Raw genomic sequence first — 21,321 nt, forward strand, 5'->3', positions numbered from 1 at the left:
CATCCTTCGGACCAGCCTAGGTTAGTTTCAGAACTCTCCTCCTATTTTTTTCTTGCTATTCTTCTTTTATTTTTTCTCCTTTACATTCTGCCTGTTCGATTTTCCACGAGCATCCCATTTCTTATTTTTTCTAATTTTTTTGGAATTTTTAGGGTTTTCACTTGATTCAAAATATCCTCCAACACTTTCTCCTCTAGCAGTTCTAGGAGTCCGTCCGTTCCAGCCCCCCAAAATCTCAGTTCTATAGATGAACCTCGTCCGATCTTTGTACCAGACACCATCTCCAGCTCTCTGACTCTGGATGAACTCTCATTGATTAGGATTCAGTACGGGATTCCTCTGGAGTACGAGCTGGAGCTTCCTGGGCCGACTGGCCGGGCTAGCGCCCCTCCCCTCGGCTGCTTCTATTTATACCAAGAAGCTTTTCGCGTCGGACTTCGACTTCCGCTTCCACCTTTTGTTATTGCTCTCTTTCGCTTCTTAAATATTTCTTTAGTTTCTGTAGCGCCGAACTCCTTTAGATTTATGATAGGATTTCTTTCCCTCTGTAGTTTAACTGAAGTTCGGCCAATCCTTTCTTTGTTTAGAAATTTTTATACCTTCAAACGTCATCCCCCGGCAAAAGACTGGTAGTACTTCTCCCCTCAGTTTGGTAGAAAGGGGTTGCTGAAAGGTGTCCCCTCTTCTATCCACAACTGGAAGGAGAGGTACTTCTACATCCGATGCCCAACCCTGGAGTTGGGGTTGCCTCCTTGGGGCTCCTTGAGAGATTCCGTCTGTCGGGCTTCTAGCCTGGGACAGGATGACTTTGAAGCCTCCAATAAACTCGAGGCTTATCCAGCTCCTCTTCTCTCCAACCTCCTGAAGGAACAACTCTTGTTCAACGTCGGCCTAAGCCCTCTCAACCCTGCCGGTATTGTTATATATATATACATTTTTTTTCTTTGTCGTTCGCTGCTTCCCCTTTCCTTTTGTTCTTTGTTAAGATATGGATGCCGACGCGGCTCAAATGCTAGCTCAGGGTCTCAAGACCCATAAAAGGAAAGACGCAGCATCCTCGGGAGCGGCGAAGAGGGCAAGGGCAGAAGAGACCAGCCCGACCGTGCCTGCCCAGGCGGCCATTGCCGTCGACGCTTCCTCCGACGTCGAGCCCGCAGTCCCCCGGGCCTCTTTAAGGAGCCCCCCGGTAGAGGTTCCTGCTCCAGAGGCCCGGCCCGAGGAGGCACCAGGGGCCGAACGGAGAAGGAGAAAGAAGATATTGGCCCGCAAGAGCCGCAACAGCAGGGCTGCCATCGAGGGGCCCGATGGCTCCGAAGAAGATCCGGGGGAGAATCCCTTCAACAATAGGGATCTAATAAAGAGATTGGTCGATGGGTGCATCCTGCCCGAGATCATCCACAGGATCGTTCATGCCGATCCTGAGCAGCGGGTCTGGGACTCTCTGGGGTCTTTTCTCGAGATAGATCAATTTACTCCTTCTTCTCGCCTCTTTACTTTGCTTATTCCTTGGCTTTTATATTGACTCCCTGGCCGCTCTTGCAGATTGGACACTAGCTCATCACCAACATCGAGATGATGAATAATGCTAGAAAGGAGGCCGCCCAGGTGGAGGAAGGTCGTCTGGCCGAGGCCGTCCACCTCAAGGAGAAGATTGCCGAAGTCGCGAGTCTCCAAGAGGCGCTGCAGAAGGAGGGGCAGATCTCGACAGACTTGAGGGCCATCTTGGAGGAGGAGAGAAAGAAAGCAGAGGCCGAGGTCTTCGAGTTGAAGGCACAGATCCCGACCCTGGTCTTGGAGGCAATGGTCTGAGTAGTGGAGGAGTTCAAAACCTCCTCCGAGATGAGGGATCTGAAGGTCGAGTTCGGCCAGGCCGCCTTCAAACAAGGGCTTCAAACTTTACCAAGAGAAGGTGGTCGGAAAGTTTTTCGAGCTGGACCTCGACTTCCTGGATGAGGCGTCCGATGACGAAGCCGAGCCTTCTGAAGCTGCTGTCGATCTTCCTCCAGCCGAGACTTCCTCGACTGCCGCGGCTGCCGCGGCCGACCCTCCGGGGGTGCCGATCTCCCCCACTTCTGCCCCAAAGGTCCGAAACCTCTAATTTTGTATTCTTTTCTTCTTCTTTTTTTTTTTGTTGCAACTTTTCCTCGTTCTCTTGTACTTTAGAACTATTTAATCAATGGAACCGGATTCTCTTTTATAGAGAGCTCCTTTGTCTTACTCTGCCTTCTTTTTCTTCTCTTTTGTTTTCTGACACTAATTTGTGTTGTGGCATCTTGTCTTCCAACGACAGTGCCCTACTGAAGCTCTTCCCCTACCACAGGGGATTCCTCTGAAGTCGATGATCCGGGACCTCAGAAGGAAAGTTCGTCACTTGACGAAGAAATCAAAGAAGCTGGATGACGAACTTCACCGACTGAGGAAGAGCCATTCGGAAGTCACTGCGGAGGCTACTCGCTTTCGGGACCTCCACAAAAAAGATTTCATGGACTACACCCAGAGGAAGGCTGACTTCGTGACGGAGCTTGAGGAACTCCAAAAATGTGCCAGCGACCGATCTTAGACTCAGGCTTCCAAGATCAGCTCCCTTGAAGTCGAGCTGGTGACTGCACGGGAGAAGATCAGCCAGTTGGAAGGAAGCTCGTCCTGGCTCGCAACTCAAGCCGACCACGATCAAGACTGATTGAAAAAATTTTCTGACCTTCAAAAGCAGCTGCAGGACGTCAAGGCGAACTACAACGCCTACCAAGTCGGCTGGTGCGGGCAAATAGATGACTACCGAAGGAAGCTCAAGATGACGATCGAAGAAGTTGCCCATCTTCAGAGGTAGTTGTCTGAGAGAGTCCAGGCCGTCTCTGCACAAGGCTCCGACGAGCTCCGCTCCTTGAGGGGGACCATGGAAGAACTATCCGTGGTCCTTGGGCAGAAGAAGGCCGAACTACAGCGGCTGAAGATTCAGTTGGCCTACAAGCAGCAGGTGGTCAAGGATATCGAGGCAGAGTCTGAGGTTCTGAAGAAGAGGCTTCGAGAGTTAGAGGACGAAAGCCGGCAGTTCCACCAGATGTACCGGAAGATGCTTTTAAGAAAGAAGAAACTGAAAGAAGAAGTCAAAAACTTAAAGCAATCCCTGACAATGACTAGAACCGAGAGCTCGAAGTCGGAAGAAGCTGAGCTTCCTTAGAGTTTTTTTTACCTTTTGTTCTTCCATGCATTCTTTTCTTTTCTTGTCATCTTTTTTTGGCCTTCAAAGGCTTTGTAATGCACACTTTACTAATGAAATGAGAAGAAATTTTCTCATTACCTTGTTTATTCTTGCTTTGAGTTGTTGTTTACCGAGCTTCTTTCATTTTTTATCTGGTTCGATGTTGACGTTGTTTGAAGGTTCTTGGTCGTCGCCGTGTTGATTTGCCCTTTTTTGTTCATGACCGAAGGTCTTTTCGAGGCCACTCGAGTTTGACGCTTCCTCTCGGTGCTCAAGCTTGGGGGTTCGAACTTCTCATTACGTTGAGGAAGTCGATTTTCTCCTGCCAGTGTTGGGTTCCCTCTTAGAGACTGAGGGTTTTCGACAAGGGTCTCCTTCCTCGTTGAGATGAGGTTCCTTGTGTCTTTGATGTAGTTTGTTTTTTCTTTATCACCGACGTAGCTCGTCGCTTTCTCCTTTTCTCTTCTCCTTTTTTTTTATGTTCGAGTGAGAGTTTTTTCTCTGCTCTTAATGGGATTGTAGGGGTGTAGAGGAGCCATTGAGGAGACTTTCCCCCTCATCCGATCTTGACCGACCAGGTCTTCGTTTGTGTCAGGATGAGGTTCTCCTCCTATTCCTGACACAGTCAATTTCAGCTCATGTTTGGGCTGTGGGGGCACATAAGGGCCGTTGCAAGGGCCTCTCCTCTCATCCGATCTCTAAATAATCGGATCTTCGACTTTGCTCATGTTAGGATGAGGTTCTCCTCCTGCTCCTAACAGGACTGTTGGGGCGCATAAGGGCCGTTGCAATGGCCTCTCCCTCCATCCGGTCTCTAAATAATCGGATCTTCGACTTTGCTCATGTTAGGACGAGGTTCTCCTCCTGTTCCTAACATGGCTATGGGGGCACATAAAGGCCGTTGCAAGGGCCTCTCCCTCCATCCGGTCTCTAAATAATCAGGCCTTCGACTTTGCTCATGTTAGGACGAGGTTCTCCTCCTATTCCTAACATGGCTGTGGGGGCACATAAGGGCCGTTGCAAGGGTTTCTCCCCCCATACGGTCTCTAAATAATCGGGCCTTCGACTTTGCTCATGTTAGGATGAGGTTCTCCTCCTGTTCCTAATATGACTGTGGGGGCACATAAGGGTCGTTACAAAGGCTTCTCCCCCCATTCGGTCTCTAAATAACCGGACCTTCATTTGTGTCAGGATGAGATTTTCCTCATGTTCCTGACATGCTAAATTTCGATTGTTTGAAGGAGCTACTTCCTGTCGTTACAAGCTCATGCCAAAAGAAAAGATATACGAATATGAAAGAAATTTTTATTTAAGGCAAAGTTATTGGTAATACATTCGTAGATTCTTTGAATCCCATAGTCGAGGAAGGTCTGCTCTCCGTCGAGGTCCTCCAGAGATGGTGTTGATGATCTCGATTGGAGGTCGATCTTCAGGCTGTTCCTCCCTCCTTGGCGGCTCCGGTTGTGGCAGGACCCTCGATCGATCTTCCCTACCTTTAGGCCGGCGTCGAATGAATCTGTCGAGCCGACCTCGTCTGATGAGCTCCTTAATCTCATCCCGGAGCTGAATACACTCCTTCGTGTCGTGGCCATGGTCACGATGATAGAGGCAGAACTTGTTAGGATTGCGCTTTCCGACGTATGTGCGCATCCTTTCCGGCCTTGACAGCTGCTCCCTGACCTCCATCAGTATTTGAGCTTTTGGAGCATTGAGGGGGGCGTAGCTGTGGAATCTTCCTGGGGGAGAGCTCCGTCGAACCCTGCGGTCTGGGCTCCTCTGCCTACGAGCTCGGGGGGGAGTTCAGACACGCTTGTGTCCGGAGAAAGTTTGAGAATGTGGTCGAGCTTCACTCATCCTTTTTTCAGCTGCAGGCTTGCTGGAGTCACCTGCCTGTCGCTCTTTCGCGGCCTCCTCATCTTTCATCTTGAAGGCTTTTTCTGCTCGGACATATCCTTCGGTCTGAGCCAGCAAATCAGTGAAGTTCGTGGGATACTTCTTTTTCAGGGAGAACAGAAGATCGTTCTTTTAAAAATCTCTCTTCAAGGCGGCCATTGCAACTGATTGGTCCAGATTTCGGACCTCCAACGCGGTGGCGTTAAAATGGTTGATGTAAGTTCGGATGGATTCTCTTCAGGGATGCCGGCTGCTAACGAAAGGAGCCACAAACTGGTGGCTCATTTGATCAAAGGAGAAGATGGTATCTGGCTTCAGTGTCGAGTACCAATTTCTTCCTGCTCCCTTCAAGGTGGATAGGAAAGCTCGGCACAGGATGGCGTCTGGCGCGCCATGGAGCAGCATCATTGTCTGAAAGGCCTCCAGGTGGTCAACTGGATCCGAGGTTCCGTCGTAGCTTTCGAATTGGGGAAGCTTGAAGTTCAGTGGGATTGGTTCCTGCATGATCATTTGAGAGAAAGAAGGGTCAGTACAGATGTCCTCACCATAAGCAGTGGGAGCATGATGGAGCTCTTCGATCCGCCGGTTCATCTCCTGGAATCTTTGATTCAGGAGGTCCTCTCGACTGCGAGTCTCGAGGGTCTTCTGGTGGAACGGAGGTAGGGACCCTCCGAGGGTGGAATCATGATCGGACGGAGGGCTCTCCACCTTCTGCTTCCCCTTTTTGGGGAAGACAGGGCGACTGGCCCAAGTGGCCCGCCCGGTCACTAGATTCTGAAACTCCGACGATGCTCTTTCCAGCTACACTGATGCCTGCGGCTGCTGCTGCATGGCCTGCACTGCTTCGGTGAGGCCCCTGACCTGCTGAACCAGCAAGTCGAACTGCTCCATGCCGACTGCCGTTGCCGGAGGAAGAGGAGCCTGAAAAACTGGAGACGAGGCCGGAGCTTGCGGGTCTCGCTGAGATCTGGCTGCGGAGGTCGTAGATCGCCTGGTGGATGCCTTTCAGGGAGGTATCAGGTGGAGATCTGATGGAAGAACAAGGAGAAAATGTCGAAGAAGATGATCGAAGACAATCCCGCTGAGTACTTCTTTAAGAACAAGGGTACTGCGAAGATACAAGACCCTTCCTCTAGCGTCAATTCTGTTGGTGCAGAATTCCACCGACGCCGGAGAAGCTGGAGTCGAGGAGATCGCGTCCACCGTTGGGACCTGCAAGAGAAGTCTAAACCGGAGTTGGGGGTGCTCCGGCAAGACCCTCCGACGCTCAAGTCAGTACTCTGCCTCAACAGAAATGGAGCACTCAAATAAAATTTTAGCAGAGTTTCGAGATAGAGTTTTTAGCTTAGAGAAAAACGTATCTGGGGGTCCCTTTTTATAGACGGAGAGCATAACTGATTGACAGCGACGTCTGTAACTGCCTGGTAGTGGGCCGTTCGGGGCCACACGGAGTTTGTTACGGAGAGTAGTGGCATCAGAGGGCCGTTCAGGGCCACGTGGAGTTTGTTACAGAAAATAGAGTGGTATCCATTGTCGCGACTTGCCAGAGAGTGTTGGGGCCACGTGGAATCTGTTACAGAGAGTGAAGTGGGGTAGTGGCCATTATTGTGACTTGCCAGAGAGTTCGGGCCTGACGGCTGAAGCTCGGTTGGGACGTCTGATAGAGCGAAATGGCTCTCTGTCTCTGCAATCTAAGAGAAGGTCGGATGTTTTTGAGGCTGCTGACGGGTCCACTGTCGTCGGGTGCCTTGGGCACTGATGCTGCAAGCAGAAGTCGTCTGCTGTAGAAGCTCGGACGGAGACTTTCTGTTGGAGAAGTCTGGTAAGAGTCCGATCGCTAGAAGAGTCCGGCAGTGGGTCGATCGATAGTGGGGTTTGGATGGCATTGTGGAGGTTCGTCCGCTGGAGGAGTCTTGAGGATACTGTTGAAGGTCGAACATTGGAGGAGTCCGGGATTCAATTCTGTTGTAGAAGTTCAGACGAAGACCAGTTGCCGTGGAAGTTCAGATGGAGACTTCTTATTATAGAAGTCCCGCTGCTAGAGAAGCTCGGTCATTGACGAAGTTCGGAAGAAGTTCGGAGTAGAGATCCAGCTGGTGGAGCCCGTCTGTTGTAGGAGTTCGTCTGGAGTCCATCCACTGTAGAAGTTCGGATGAGATCCGACTCTCATTGGAGCTCGGATGAAATTCGGAAGGCGGTTGACCGTCGTAGAAACTTGGATGGAATCTGATTACTGTAGAAGTCCTGCTATTGGAGAAACTCGAATATTGACGAAGCCCGAAAGAAGTTCGGAGTAAAGTCATTCGTGGCCGGAAGAAGTCTAGGCTGAGATTCGGAGAATAGTCGATCACTATAGAAAATCGGCTGATAGTGAAGCTTAGAGAGCGTTTGGAGCAGTCCGGTAGATGAATGGAGGAGCCCATTATTGGAGAAGTCCGGATGGTATTATGGAAGCTCGGACGGTCGGGGGAGTTCGAAAAGATGCCACACAAGGTCGGAAGTCGGAAGAGCCCTGGAAGGGTCGGCCTTTTACAAACTTCGGCTGCGATTATTTTATACCCAATAGGTCTAAAATTGAGAATGCGTTTGTACTTGTAGAGCGTGGAGTAGAGATTGCACGTGTGCAGTCAGGCCATGCGAGTTGAAGAGCTTTGGTTACTCCAGTCATCTGATCAGATCACAGCCATCCATCTTCTTCAAATATTTCGATCCTGAGCCTAGTCTCTTTACATGGGGGTGTTAGATATGGGATAATCTATTCAAGATGAAAGATGATATAGATGAAGATGATAAGATCATCGTATTTGATTGTACCATAATGATCTTACATGATAGTGATTTCAAATCACCTCTGCTCCTTAAAATCACCCTCCAATTCAGTAATAGAATATCCATTCTGGAGGTTGGAAATTTAAGATCACCTCCGGACAATAATTATATGCTGAAATATAAGAAAAAAAATACCCTTCAGTCTATCAACAAATTTGATATACCAATATACCATTAATGTATTATATTAATATTATTTATATAATATAATATTATATTTGATATTATATATTATAATTATGATATATATTATATTATAATATATAAATAATCATATTATTATCATAATATGATTTAATGATAATTTTAAATTAGTATAAAAATATCTTATTATATTTTATATTTATATAATAAAAATATTTAATATATTATTTTTATTTATCTCATTTTTTTAATTAAAATAAATATTTATATTAAAATAAAAAAAGAATTAACAAATCAAAGGAGATGTATTACATGTAAAAAAATTTTAATTTAGATTTTTCGTATGTATACCTTTGTAAATATTTAAATTTATGTAAATATTTTTATAAAATTATTATTTATATATATATTCTTATTATTTTTTTATATATCTATCTATAAAGATATTTTGATCATTTTAATTTTAAATCATTAAATTTTAACGATGTCTAGGTATATATGTAAAAAAATATTTTATAAAAATATATGTATATCAATTTTGAAAGAATATTTATTTAATTTAGAATATTTAAAAAATATATATATATATATTAATATTATATAATAAATAATTTTAAATTTTTATAATATATAAAATAAATTATTTATGGGTACGATCTATCAAATATAGTAATTTTACATCAGATCGCTACAAAATTCAGATCATCGGGATCTAATTTGGGTCGCCAAACGCTACCTACATGTATCACGCGAACCCTCCCTTGCGGGTTCAGTTTATCGCGTCCCACCTAAAAGCTCATCAGCGACCGAAGGTTCTCGACGCCCTCCTGCTGCTCTCCGCTCTTCTTCTCCGTTTCTCCGCCAAGGTTAGTCTCTCTCTCTCTCTCTCTCTCTCTCTCTCTTTCTCCAATGGAGGAATCCGCCCATTTCCAAACCCTAGCCTCTTACCCCCAAACCCTCGATCCCTCCAATCCATCGCTCCAAACCCGAGATCGCCCTCCCTCTTTCGAAACCCTCGACCCCCGCAACCACTTCCCCCCTCTCCCACCCCCCGAAAACGCACCTCCTATACCGCCGTCCGACCAAGCCGATGGCCGGTCTCCCTCCTCTGCCGCTGCCGCGGAGAGGCCGCTGGTCTTAGAGAACGGCCGGGCCGCCGTGACCCACAGCGGCACCGACAAGGATGTGTCCGGCGGGGAGGAGGAGATCAACAGCCGGCGCCGCCGCCGCCGCAGCCGCTGGGACCCTCCGGCGGAGTCCGGCGACAGCGCCGGCGATGGATCTGGTGGCGGCCGGAAGCGGAAGACCCGGTGGGCCGACGAGGAGCCCAAGCCAGTCGGCCAGCTCCCCGACTTCATGAAGGACTTCGCCGCCGACCTCGACCCCGAGGTCCAGGCCCTCAACTTAAGGCTTCTTGAAATCAACCGGCTTCTTCAATCCGGCATGCCCCAAGATGACCGGCCTGAGGGCGCCCGCTCCCCCTCCCCGGAGCCAATCTACGACAACATGGGCATCAGGATCAATACTCGGGAGTATCGGGCAAGGGAGCGGCTGACGAAGGAGCGGCAGGAAATCATCTCCCAGCTCATTTGCCGGAACCCAGCGTTCAAGCCCCCAGCCGACTACCGCCCTCCCAAGCTCCAGAAGAAGCTCTACATCCCCATGAAAGAGTATCCAGGCTACAATTTCATCGGCCTTATCATTGGGCCCAGGGGCAACACCCAGAAGAGGATGGAGAAGGAGACTGGCGCCAAGATTGTGATCCGGGGCAAAGGGTCCATCAAAGAAGGGAGATTGCAGCAGAAGAGGGATCTGAAGCCGGATCCGTCAGAAAATGAGGACTTGCACGTGTTGGTCGAGGCCGAGACTCAGGAGTCTTTGGATGCTGCTGCTGCAATGGTGGAGAAGCTTTTGACGCCGGTCGATGAAGTACTGAATGAGCACAAGAGGCAGCAGCTGAGAGAGCTCGCTGCGCTTAACGGAACCATCAGAGATGACGAGTTTTGTAGGCTGTGTGGCGAGCCCGGGCACCGACAGTATGCCTGCCCTGCTCGAACTACCACCTTTAAGAGCGATGTCCAGTGTAAGATCTGTGGCGATGGAGGGCATCCCACGATTGATTGCCCCATGAAAGGATCCGGGAAGAAGATGGACGATGAGTACCAGAATTTCTTGGCCGAGCTTGGTGGGACGGCTCCAGAGTCTCTAACCAAGCAGAGCTCGACATTAGCTATTGGTTCGGGCTCTTCAGGGAGCAATCCACCTTGGGCTGGTGGTAGTGGTGCTGGGGCCGCGGCAGGCACTGGAGCGGCCAATGGGATCAAGAAGGAATACGACGAGACAAACTTGTATATAGGATATCTGCCGCCTACTCTCGATGATGATGGATTGATCAGACTATTCTCTTCATTTGGGGATATTGTGATGGCTAAGGTTATCAAGGATAGGACCACTGGACTGAGCAAAGGCTATGGCTTTGTGAAGTATGCAGATGTTTCTATGGCTAATGCTGCAATTGCTGCTATGAATGGATATCATCTAGAAGGCAGAGTTATAGCTGTAAGAGTAGCAGGGAAGCCTCCTCAGCCGGCTGTGACCCCTGGTCCTCCCGCTTCTGTGGCACCTACATTTCCTTCTCAACAGTATATGGCTGGTGGGCCTGTTGCAAACCCTCCACCACCACCTGGTAGCTATGCACCAGTTCCGTGGGGTCCCCCGGTCCCCTCTCCATATGCTCCATATCCTCCACCACCAGGTTCAAGCATGTATACCCCTGTTCAAGGCCAGTCTGTGCCGCCTTATGGTGTGCAGTACCCTCCTCCGGCACAGAATGTTCCTCCTGGCACTGCACCTCAAACTTCAACTTCAAGGGAATCAGTGCAGAGTTATCCTCCTGGCGCGCAATCACAGAGCACTACCACACCAGTCCAGCCTGTGCAGAACAGTGTCTACAGCAGTACTGTTGCTCCAAGTGTTCCTCCAATGTATCCGCCTCCACCTCCTTATGGGTATGCACCTTATTACTCGGCAGTTCCACCGCCAGTACTGCCTCCAACTGTTGATCCCACTCAGAGCATCGCAAATGCACCATGGGTCTCCAATCCACCGGCGCCCCAGCCTGCTTCAACTGCAGAACAATCAGTAACTGGGGGTGCTGACACGGAGTATGAGAAATTCATGTCAGAGATGAAGTGATGTCGACTATCATGCATTTTGCTTCTGCACTGAAAGGTAAGACTTCATCTTGTCTCCACTTGCTCTTTTTTAGATCATATGATAGTTGGGTCATGATTAATTGCAAAGATTGATTATATGAAATTACGAAATTTTGGTCAGCAAATGCCTTTGTAAGACTCATGGTTTTTATAAACTCAAGCAAACTCATGAAGAACATAAACTAGGCAAAAACGATCCTGCATATGAAGTGATTTATGATTGTATATTCTTGATTATAATAGCATTCAACATTTTTGTTTTCTTATTGAGCAGGAGATATTTCAGCCAAGTTGTCTGGAAACAGCTGTGCTGTGCTTCCATTTGCTTCATTTTCTTTTCATGACCTAATATTTGCCGTGTCTTGTATTTAGCACATTGTTTTTTGGTTACATTGATGTTTTGGCATTTTTTAACTTGGATACTGGTGATGATTAAATTTTTTGGCAGGCTTGAGGTTTCTTGGAGCTATTGTCAACCTGATTTATTTCTTCTTGCTCACCTAGTTGGAAGTTTGGGACTCACATGTTTAACCTTGCTGTACTCTTATGACCATTGCAGAGACTGCTGGGCCAAAAAACTGATCAATTTCAAAGTGGCAAATTTATGTACTTGATACATCTGTTTCTTGACAGTTACAATTGTTCTGTGGTTTTGGATTTCTTTCTCATGCAGAGGGGTTTTCTGCAACCAGTGCGTGAAGATGCTAGTCTTCTCCCTGTCTGCTCTCATCTGGAAATTCTTTAGGGGCTGCTTACTGGTTATTTCATGATGTTTCTTATATGAGATCTGTTATATGACTTTGTTCTGTGGCTGATTATCTAGTTCTCTAACTGTTTAATATTTCATTACTATCAATGTTGCTATCATCTTGGTGTGCTATTATATACATTTTTGAATGGGTGGATGCTCGCTGATGTTTCTGGCCATCACTCTTCGGAGAAACCCTTCTGGCTATACTGTTATCAGAGTGGGTAAATATTCATTTTACTCTGTAACTGTTATGCTTTTCCTTTTTTTCTTTATTAATGTAGACTGCCTAGAGTTGTTTCCCAGTTTATAGGTGAGAGCTGGGAGGACATGCTGCAAAAATTGATAATCACCAGTTCATCAGGTATTGCCTGGAATACATCTGGAAATTGGGGCATTGCTGAAAAATTTTCCACATATGTGAATTTTTTTTTTCCCTTATTCATTTTGATATTCTAACCAACTTCTGTAGCATGGGTGATATGTGTCAACTTTTCTGGTTACATTGTCTTATGTGCTGATGCTGCTTCCTTTCGAGCATAAACAACAGGATTGCAGAAATAGTCTTTTGGTCATCGCATTATTGGTGTTGCTATATCAGCATGCGAGTTCTTCTGTCCTTTGACACTTTTTTTTCACACTAGCCCCATAGCTCTACCAGTTTCCTTTTCTGAAATAATTCTGATTTATCGTGTTATTCACTCTAATTTGTTAGTTGAATTGTTGAAGTGATTGTTGCAAGTGCAATAGGACTTGATGAAATCTCAGAAATGGGGAATGTGTATAGATGGACTGCTCTAGCTTGGTCATGACACAGTGGAGCTACCCGTAAGCTACAGATAGTAATACCAGAGGGCAAAGAAATTCACCACAGGTATGTGTTGAAGAGGGAGTTAAAGCTAAGTAGGCAGGAACAAGTTGTGTGCCATTGGGCAAAAGCAGCCCAGTACGTTGGTATTATGTTATTTGGGTTTCTTCAAGTCTTGGATAGGTCAAGCTGTTTAGGCAGATTTTGAAGTCCTATAAGTTTCTTGGGTTTCAGTGGAGAAGGGGAAATTCCCTAGGAACAGCAATGTCGAAGTTTAAACTATTCTTTTATAATGTGTGCTCTTCTCAATGTAAGACATATTAAATTGGACATATTTTAATTCTCAAAATCTGTGCAAATATCCTTATAATAAGAAAAACTAAGAATTTTTTGAACCATATAATTATTGCAATTCAGTTTTATAGTATACTTTCAATTATTGAACTAAAGATCCAACCTTTCTTTCTGAATAATACCTTTTATTTTCATTTTTATTTTTGGGCCCCCTCAGAGAGGTTGGGGGGGGGGTGATGAAGTGAAAAATCATACCAAAATGGAAATCAATCCAATCCAAACTGTAAAGTGATATTTCTTTGATCAATCAGTTATTTTTGCTTAATTGAAACTCAGCTATGTCAATTCACTAGATTTACACTATTTTTTGATAAAGGAATTGAGAGCTAGCATAAAATATGTTGCATGGAGCAACATTCCTTCATTTAACGGTTGAACATGTCTGAAATTACCTCTTAGGTGGTGTTTCATATGGATTGATCACCCCAAGATCAACGATGATATGGGCAGAGATGATGAGATCCCCAAGCTGCATCCTAGTGATCTTATATAGCAATGATCCCAAATCACCTCCACTCCTAAAAATGCGACCCATCCCGATGATATTAAAACCGTCTTTGACGACACGTTTTTAGGATCACTGCAGGGTAGTGATTCGGGCTGATATTTGGGGACAAAAATGCCCCTCAGTCTAGGAAGAAAACTTGTTTCCAAAAATGCCTATCTTTGGAAAAATGCTGTTCTAGCTGGGAAGGGTTTGATAATTCCATTTTAAGAAATTCTAGTTGAGAAAGTTTGATAATCCCTTTGGGTTACTTGGATAGATTTTGATTCATCTCTGGTCTTTTTAAATTGGTCTAGAATAGTAGGTTTTATTAATTTGATTTATGTTCATGTATGTTTTCCTATGATTTATTTGAGTATTCCATTTAATAGTTTTAAAATATAATATATCAGGGTAGTTTTGGTTTGACATGGTCAGTGATCTTGGATTTTCATAGTATACCAAATAGGTTAATCATGGATGCTCAGGGATTTTAATCAAAATATAACATATCAAATGCGGTGATCTTAAATCATTAGGAATTAGATTACTCGGGATGGGGATCACTGGTGATGTAAGATCACCATAGTGATCCCATTTGGGTCACCAAAAGCTACCTTAGTCTATTTCTACCCTTCCTTAGAACATGCACACATGAAGAGAGAAATGCCCATAAGTTTTCATACTTGAAGAAAATTGGTGAGTGCTGAATTTTACATGTTTACAACCATCCATCATATACCCAGATAACTATGGTATTTGCCTAATGTTCCTTTTGGTTTTGTCTTCTGCCATGTTATTACAGTCAGCACTGAATGACTAAGGGCCTTCTTGGCATTGCTTTTTGTTTTTATGTTTAAAGACAATTATAAAAACTGAGTCAAAAAACTTGTTTGGATATTATTGTTTTTATTTTCTATTTTTCAAAAGTGATTTTTATTCTGTAGAAAATTGAAAGGAATAAATCCTTACTTTTAAATGAAAGGAATAAATCCTTACTTTTAATATTCTCAAAAACAACAAACTCACTTGTTTTACTATAACTACCATTACTGCCTCCACCTCTGCTACACTACACCGTGTTCACCATCACCTCCACCTTGGTCACCATGATCGTTGTCAATAGCACTTTTGCCACGTAGACTGTGCTGTTGCCACGAACATTGCTGCCATTGCTGCTGCCACCTCCATCCTAGTAGTACTGCCATCGCCATGTCTTTGCTATAGCACGACCATTACAGTCGTTGCGACCACTGTTATCACCACCATTGCTCCCACTATCACCATTGTAGCTCCCTCTGCTGCCACTACCACTGCCTCTGCTACTACACCATATTTATGTTCTTGAAAGTATTTGACCATACACAACATGTTACCAGAAAAAGTATTTATTTTTTTGTTTCTGAAAATAGAAAAATGACAGTGATGCCAAATTGGCACCTAAATCTGTTATTTTTCTGTTTTCTAGAACTGTTTGGTTGGCTAAAGACATGAAAACATTGAAAAAGAATGTGGAGTGGAACTATAAATTGGATGCATTTATTTTGAAGATCAAGCTCAGAAACCTCTAAATCTTTTTTCCTTGTTTTCTTTCTTTCTTTCTTTCTTGGGAAGAGATACATATAAAGTGCTGACTTTGAAGTTCCTTTTCTGTGGGCTTTAGAGGCAAATTCATGCATTTTGTAAATGTTCAATTTTGGATTAAATGGCATAGTTATTCATTTTGGATTCAGAGAGCATACATTTGAAGTACAAAGCCCACAAGACACAAAAGACTTGAGTGTGTTCCATAAAATTGGCAGGAAAGGTAATAAGTTTGAGGAAGAAACTGTCGTTAGAGAAGGGGAGCAGCCATTGTAGGGGAGAGCGGTTTTTGTATACGAGTTTCATTTATTTACTTGTATGGTTGATTTTCATGTATTCTTATTATTCAAGTTTTGTTATAAGAATCAAATGGCTTTTTGCCATAAAAAAATAATAGCTTAAACCTTTTCAACGTTAAATACTCTTGTTTTGTAGCATATGTTTTATTGGTGGAATTAAATTTAAAAAAAATTATTTGATATCCACTTCAGTTTTCTTCTCTCGTACATATCAGATTCGTTGGTATACACTTCATACTTCTTTCAACTATGTGTATTCCCATAGTTGTTCTCCTTGGCATTATCTTATATCTTTTTGACATAATACTTTCAGCTACGTGCTTTGCCTGTGGATCCATTGTACTTCTGATGATATCACAACCGTGTGAGAAGAATGTATAACTTCATTGAAATGGTGGTCTGTTTTTCTTATTATTTGCATTTCTTGGCATAAGCTTGGCTCCTGGGCAGACGATTTACGCATTATAGTATCTTTTCTAATTTTGGGATGATAACACATTAGAGTATCGTAGGTTTCGGTTATGTAAGACTGTTAATGTTTTCTATGTTGTGCTCAAAAGTATTCAGTATTATTACTTTTCAACCGCAGTATTTGGAAGTAGAATAATTACGTTTCATCATAAATTGGTTTGAATTAAGTGTAGAAGTGCAATGCAATATTGAAGAGATTTGTACTATATGAGCTGGGAAGTTTTATTTGCAATGTTTAGAAATATGGTTTCTATATTCATCAAACCGAGTTTTCAGCTTTCAGAGTTTTGGTCATTGTGATGGTCTGAAATATGGTTTTGTTATTTTGGCAAAAGAGTACTAAAAGCCCGGAACATATCTAGAAAAGAGAAATTGTTGAAGTTGAAGAAAAACAAATCAACAAACAAATTTAACATCAATTTACTACATATTTTATTGATTGCGATTCCAGGGTGTAGAGTTGCAATGTTTCTACTTTGCAACCTTTTAAAAAAGTATATAATTTTAAGATGTTATATGCCACAGTGTTTCAAAATATAACATTACTTTCTCGTGATAATCTGCATGTCTATCATATTTGTGCAGTAGGATAGGATAGCCATACAAATGTTAGAAAATATACTTATTCCCTAAAAGCCAAATAGCAGGTTGCTAATGGCTTTATGTTGTCATAAGAAAACTGATTGAATATGAAAAGGAAAATTCATTTTTCAATTTTTTTTGTTTTCCACACATCCTCCAACTTTGAGAAAGGATAAAAAGCCCCTACATTTCAGATAAGTTGAAGTTTCATGATACACTTTGGTTTGGTTACCTTGTAAGTGACCTAAAGTAAGTTCTGGGTTGAAAAAATGCTAAAGTGACTTTAGTTGGTGGTGCCCTGAAGTCACTTTTGCAAGGTGGATACCCATCCACTCACTTATGGCAACCAAAAATTCTTTGGCTTATGTACTTTCAAATATTTTCTCTTGACAATAATGAGTCAGATTCCCCAACAAATGAGAACGAAACAGTCCTTTTTCAAGGATAATATATTGTTCCCTCTTTAACAACTTTCCTCACAATTAAATTTTCTTTGCAATGACATTCCCATTGTTTTCATATGTTATCAGTCAAAGCTCCCATATCTGAGCTTGACCTTGGGAAAATGCTTCCCACTTTAAGGAAATAAAGAAATAGAAAAATCAGCTTATATTGCTTATGTATGTTAATTTAGTTGGCCCCATGTGTCAGTTTTAGATGAAACTCTAAAACTGACTTGATATTTCTAGCTCTAGCCAAAGCTGAAATGCCTTGCTTTTGGGTTTTGGAGTTGTGTGTGAAACTTATATTTGAAGGGGATGATTTGTTGGACTTTTTAAGTGAATGTGCAATGTGCCCTGCCTCTTTAAGGAACTGAAGAATTAAATGTTCTTTGATGCACTTCAATAACATTATATCAAACTCTGTAGCCAAGCCACTGATATGCATATCCTTGTATAATCTGTGAAGGCGCAAGACTATATCTATTATTACTTTATAATTAAAATAGGAAAAATCACTTTATCAATAAACGGCTCATTCACTTCCACACAATTATTTCCAATTATTATATATTCTTGACAAATTGTTTTGGGACAAAAAAAATGTTCCATACAAGGCACAGTTGAAGCTTGCCTTGCCTCATGCCTGAGCGTGAGGCTTCTGGAAATGCAAAGTCTCTGGGGTGAGGCTTTGTAAAATGAGGCATTTGACATCAAGCAACAAAGGATACACATCACACCATCAAGTCCATCATGTATGGGAGGCGTACATGTTATGTTTTTCTTTTGACTTCCACTGCCAATAGAAACTATTCATGTCATATATCTCATCTGCATATACTCAGTTGCCAAATTTAGGTTTGGTGGGACTAGGAAATGCTTTTTTTTTTTTTTTTTTTTGGTACAATAGGAAATGCATCAATTACCAATCTTTGTTCACATCTGGTATGTGTAATTCTGATTATGTTTTCTGATCAAGTACAAAAATGATGCCTATGCATTTAACATTGTCTATTGTCATGTTAGTCTTTTTAGATTTATAAACCTTCAAGGAAAATTTATGAGCCCTTTTTCTTGGCTCATTGAGAGGTCAAAATCCCTTGCCTTTTTGAATGATTCGTATTTCAATAAACAGATCTTTTTACATGGACAACATTGTTAAGAAAAGGACGTTGCAAGTCAGATTTAGCTATGGGGAGCATTTGAGTATTTTGAATCTTTTCAATTGTATTTATGCTTGATTGGAAACATGTCTAGTTGAGTCACTTTGGTCAAGTTTTAGAGTTTTTCGGTTGTTTTCTTTGGCTTTACTTTGTCTAGGAGATGAATTTAGTGTCTAAATTAACTCATCATCTTTCCTCTTTCACAAAATTCTTTCCAGCCAAGGCAGATAGCCCTACTAGGCAATTGTAAATCTGGGTGCTGTGGCATGGCCTGATGGTCCTCTTATTTAAAGTTTAACTGGAACCCTTTTTTAGGGCATTTATAGTAAGGTGACAATCTGTTCTAGAACGTTATTATTTCCTTTATCAAACCTTGGTGACCTAAAGTTGTGCTTTATAGCTGTGTCTCATATTGAAAGAAAAATGCTTGGATGATAATAAGGTAGGTTAGGAGTTCTATATGAGATATGTGACCCTATATTATGGTGGATATGCCTATCAGTATTTCTGTGTCTGATAGGCGTGTTTAATTTTTGTCCATGTTTATTTGTAGAACACCGGGACATCCACACAATTATGTAGATATTTCTTATGCATCTATCTGCACAGTATCTAGAATTTTCTTGTGCATCTATGTCCATGACTTATATTTGTCTCCATTGACATTTATTTACATGGTTACTTCATCATACTTTCAAACAGGATTACATATGCAACTTCTACTCTTAGTGGATGTCATGGACAGTCAGCACTAGGCCTGTGTCTACTCTATGCTTGTGAACTTGCTATTTGACAATATAATGTTTGATTTTGAAGATGATTCACTTTAGTCTTAAATGCTAGATTGATGAGAAAAGTATGGTAGATGAGGGCCTAGTTTTTAGAACTGACACAGAGTGCATGGTCCCAATCAAAAAAGAAAAGAACACTTGCTGTATGGGTTGCATTTTTCATGGAGTTTGAGAAAAATAAGGTTTTAGTAGATACGGATGACCTAAAGATATTGCAATGTATTCATTACCATTATTTCAGATTTGTCATACATGAAAACAAACAAATACTTTACATATTCAAGATGGATGAATGTAGACGTGCCCGTGGTATGTTGAGATGCATGAAGGAAGGGAGTGTAGTAGGATATGCTATATATATATATTATTGTGGGGCGATATACAAGTCTCAAACTAAGGATTAATTTGTTGTGTCTGTTGGTCTGGAGGTGCTATGATGGTGTGCCTCGACAGAATATTACATTGCATGCCAAAGCCATTACTTGTGTGCTAGTTGTGCCAGCATATGCCAAGCGTTGGCCTGGCACAGGCACATCTGCAGAAGGCACTTGATTCTAGGGATCATATCGTTAGCCTGTCACTGCCATGATATCTGCTGTGCCTTTCCATGCTAGTGCTTGGCATACTTGGTATGCACGTAGCCAATATGTCAGGACCTGAATTTGCATCGATTATATTTACATTAAGTGTATTTGTTTACGTTTCAAAAGGAAAAAAGACTTGTGTGGATGTTAAAAGTAGGGAATGACGTTGAAGTATGAGTTCATTGGAGGAGTTATAGCATTTGCAACGAGAATGAGATGGTAGAGCTTGTTGTTTGGTTTTTGGCTTATGCAATGAAGCTACATGGAGACGTCAGGTTAAGGAATCGCATTTGTTTTCTTAGGTGGAATCTATGATGAGAGATCTGATAGTAACTTGCAGTGACTAAAGATACAGTCTTTGTTAGAAATGATTAGTCAATAATTTGGAATTCAGTAAAGCTAATGGAGAGAGTAAGGATTGGGCATGGTAATTATGTCATAGAGTGCGCTTGTGTAGATGTTTGTTCTTTGTTGTTGCTTGCTGTCCCTTGTTTTGTTTATTTTTTGTTTAACATTTGTCAGGGACGGTTATATTTTTCCCTTTTCTCGGGAGTATTTCAGGTTTTGTGGTTGTTTTTTGAATACAGGTAATATAATTATGAATGAATGCTACAAATATTTTTGTAAAATTTATCTTTGGCTCTGATATCCATTATTACATATGATTGTAGGGATTGCCTTCGGCCACCAATTGCTGCTCTTTAGCAGATTTTCAATATCGCATATCAGAGTTGAAGAGAGTGTTTGATTGTGCATCCTGCATATAATTTATCTATTGAACATTGATTTTGTCAGCCCCGTAGCTAAAAGTTGATTTACGTCATCTTATGTACCTTGGAATTACTTATTTTTCTGAAATGATATTTTGTTATGCATTTTGATTGAATCCCTACATGAAGGCATTTTGATGGCCGCTTCAGCCTTAGTGAGGATTTCAAATTTGGTACTCTGTTTGTTAACATTACTGGAAAATCAGTCTCAGTCTTTTGCTGAAGTTCAATGGAAGTAGTGAATACATATTCATATAATCAGCTGGCATCTACCGATCGTGGTCCATTGATGATTAGAAACTTTTTGGATTAACATTAAAATAGCATCTTAAACGGCATCCAAGCCCGCAAGCCACTGAGCCAGACTCCAAGGAAGCAGACATGGTGAGTGATCTGTTGTATGATCACCCTTTCAGACGTCTCTGCTTTTGTCAGGAGAACGTCGTGGACCTGCTGCGAGTGCTTTGCTGGTTGCAAGCGTTTTACTCCTACCTCAACCCAGGTCGGGCCAATCTTAGGCCCTCCCAGGCAGCAGCCGCATGTGGGACTGAAGGGGCTCTGAGGTTGGAGTGATACGTTTGCATCCGGTACCGATTAGTCGTATTTGATTCCCAGGCAGCCGCATGTTGGACCGGTACCGATTAGTCATATTTTATTTTGAAACTTACACCAGCTTGTTGAAGTGAACTGAGTTATCATCTTGGATTATACTAGCATCTGGACCTCCGGGTATAAGTATAAATCATGGTCCTCCAGTATTAATCTCGGTTGGTACAAGTCAATAAAATCTGACATCTTGGCTTGTAGAGCATGTTCATGGTAGCAGCCAGTATTTTTTAATCACATTTTTTTTCTTTCTTAAAATATCTTTTAACTGATAAATCTTGATATCACTTTTTAAATGGAATTTTTAATTCTGGATCTATTTTATTGTTAGAGGTTCCGACATCTTGATATCAAAAA

At 42.7% G+C, this 21,321-nt stretch overlaps 1 protein-coding gene across 16 annotated transcripts; it reads left to right on the forward strand.

Moving 5' to 3' along the window:
• The first annotated feature begins 8,818 nt into the window (after nt 1–8,818).
• LOC105042126 (splicing factor-like protein 1) lies at nt 8,819–20,474 on the forward strand. 16 transcript variants are annotated; one of them, XR_012134271.1, is made up of 5 exons: nt 8,819–11,296; nt 11,729–12,252; nt 12,335–12,392; nt 15,871–15,932; nt 20,260–20,474. XR_012134271.1 is itself a non-coding variant. In XM_019849262.3 (2 exons), the coding sequence occupies exon 1, from the start codon at nt 8,975–8,977 to the stop codon at nt 11,258–11,260; it is 2,286 nt and encodes a 761-aa protein (XP_019704821.1). In that variant the 5' UTR covers nt 8,819–8,974; the 3' UTR covers nt 11,261–11,296; nt 11,729–20,474. The 16 variants fall into 16 exon arrangements, 1 of the variants encoding a protein (XP_019704821.1); XR_012134267.1 differs by having other exon boundaries at nt 11,729–12,902; nt 15,871–15,951; XR_012134265.1 differs by having other exon boundaries at nt 11,729–12,902.
• Nucleotides 20,475–21,321: the final 847 nt, after the last annotated feature.

This window comes from Elaeis guineensis, chromosome 9 (assembly GCF_000442705.2).
Source record: "Elaeis guineensis isolate ETL-2024a chromosome 9, EG11, whole genome shotgun sequence".
In the NCBI taxonomy this organism is placed as follows: domain Eukaryota; kingdom Viridiplantae; phylum Streptophyta; class Magnoliopsida; order Arecales; family Arecaceae; genus Elaeis; species Elaeis guineensis.

What these genes read in the sequence shown, in the direction of transcription:
- LOC105042126 (XM_019849262.3), top strand. Translation starts at nt 8,975, where the DNA reads ATGGAGGAATCCGCCCATTTCCAAACCCTAGCCTCTTACCCCCAAACC.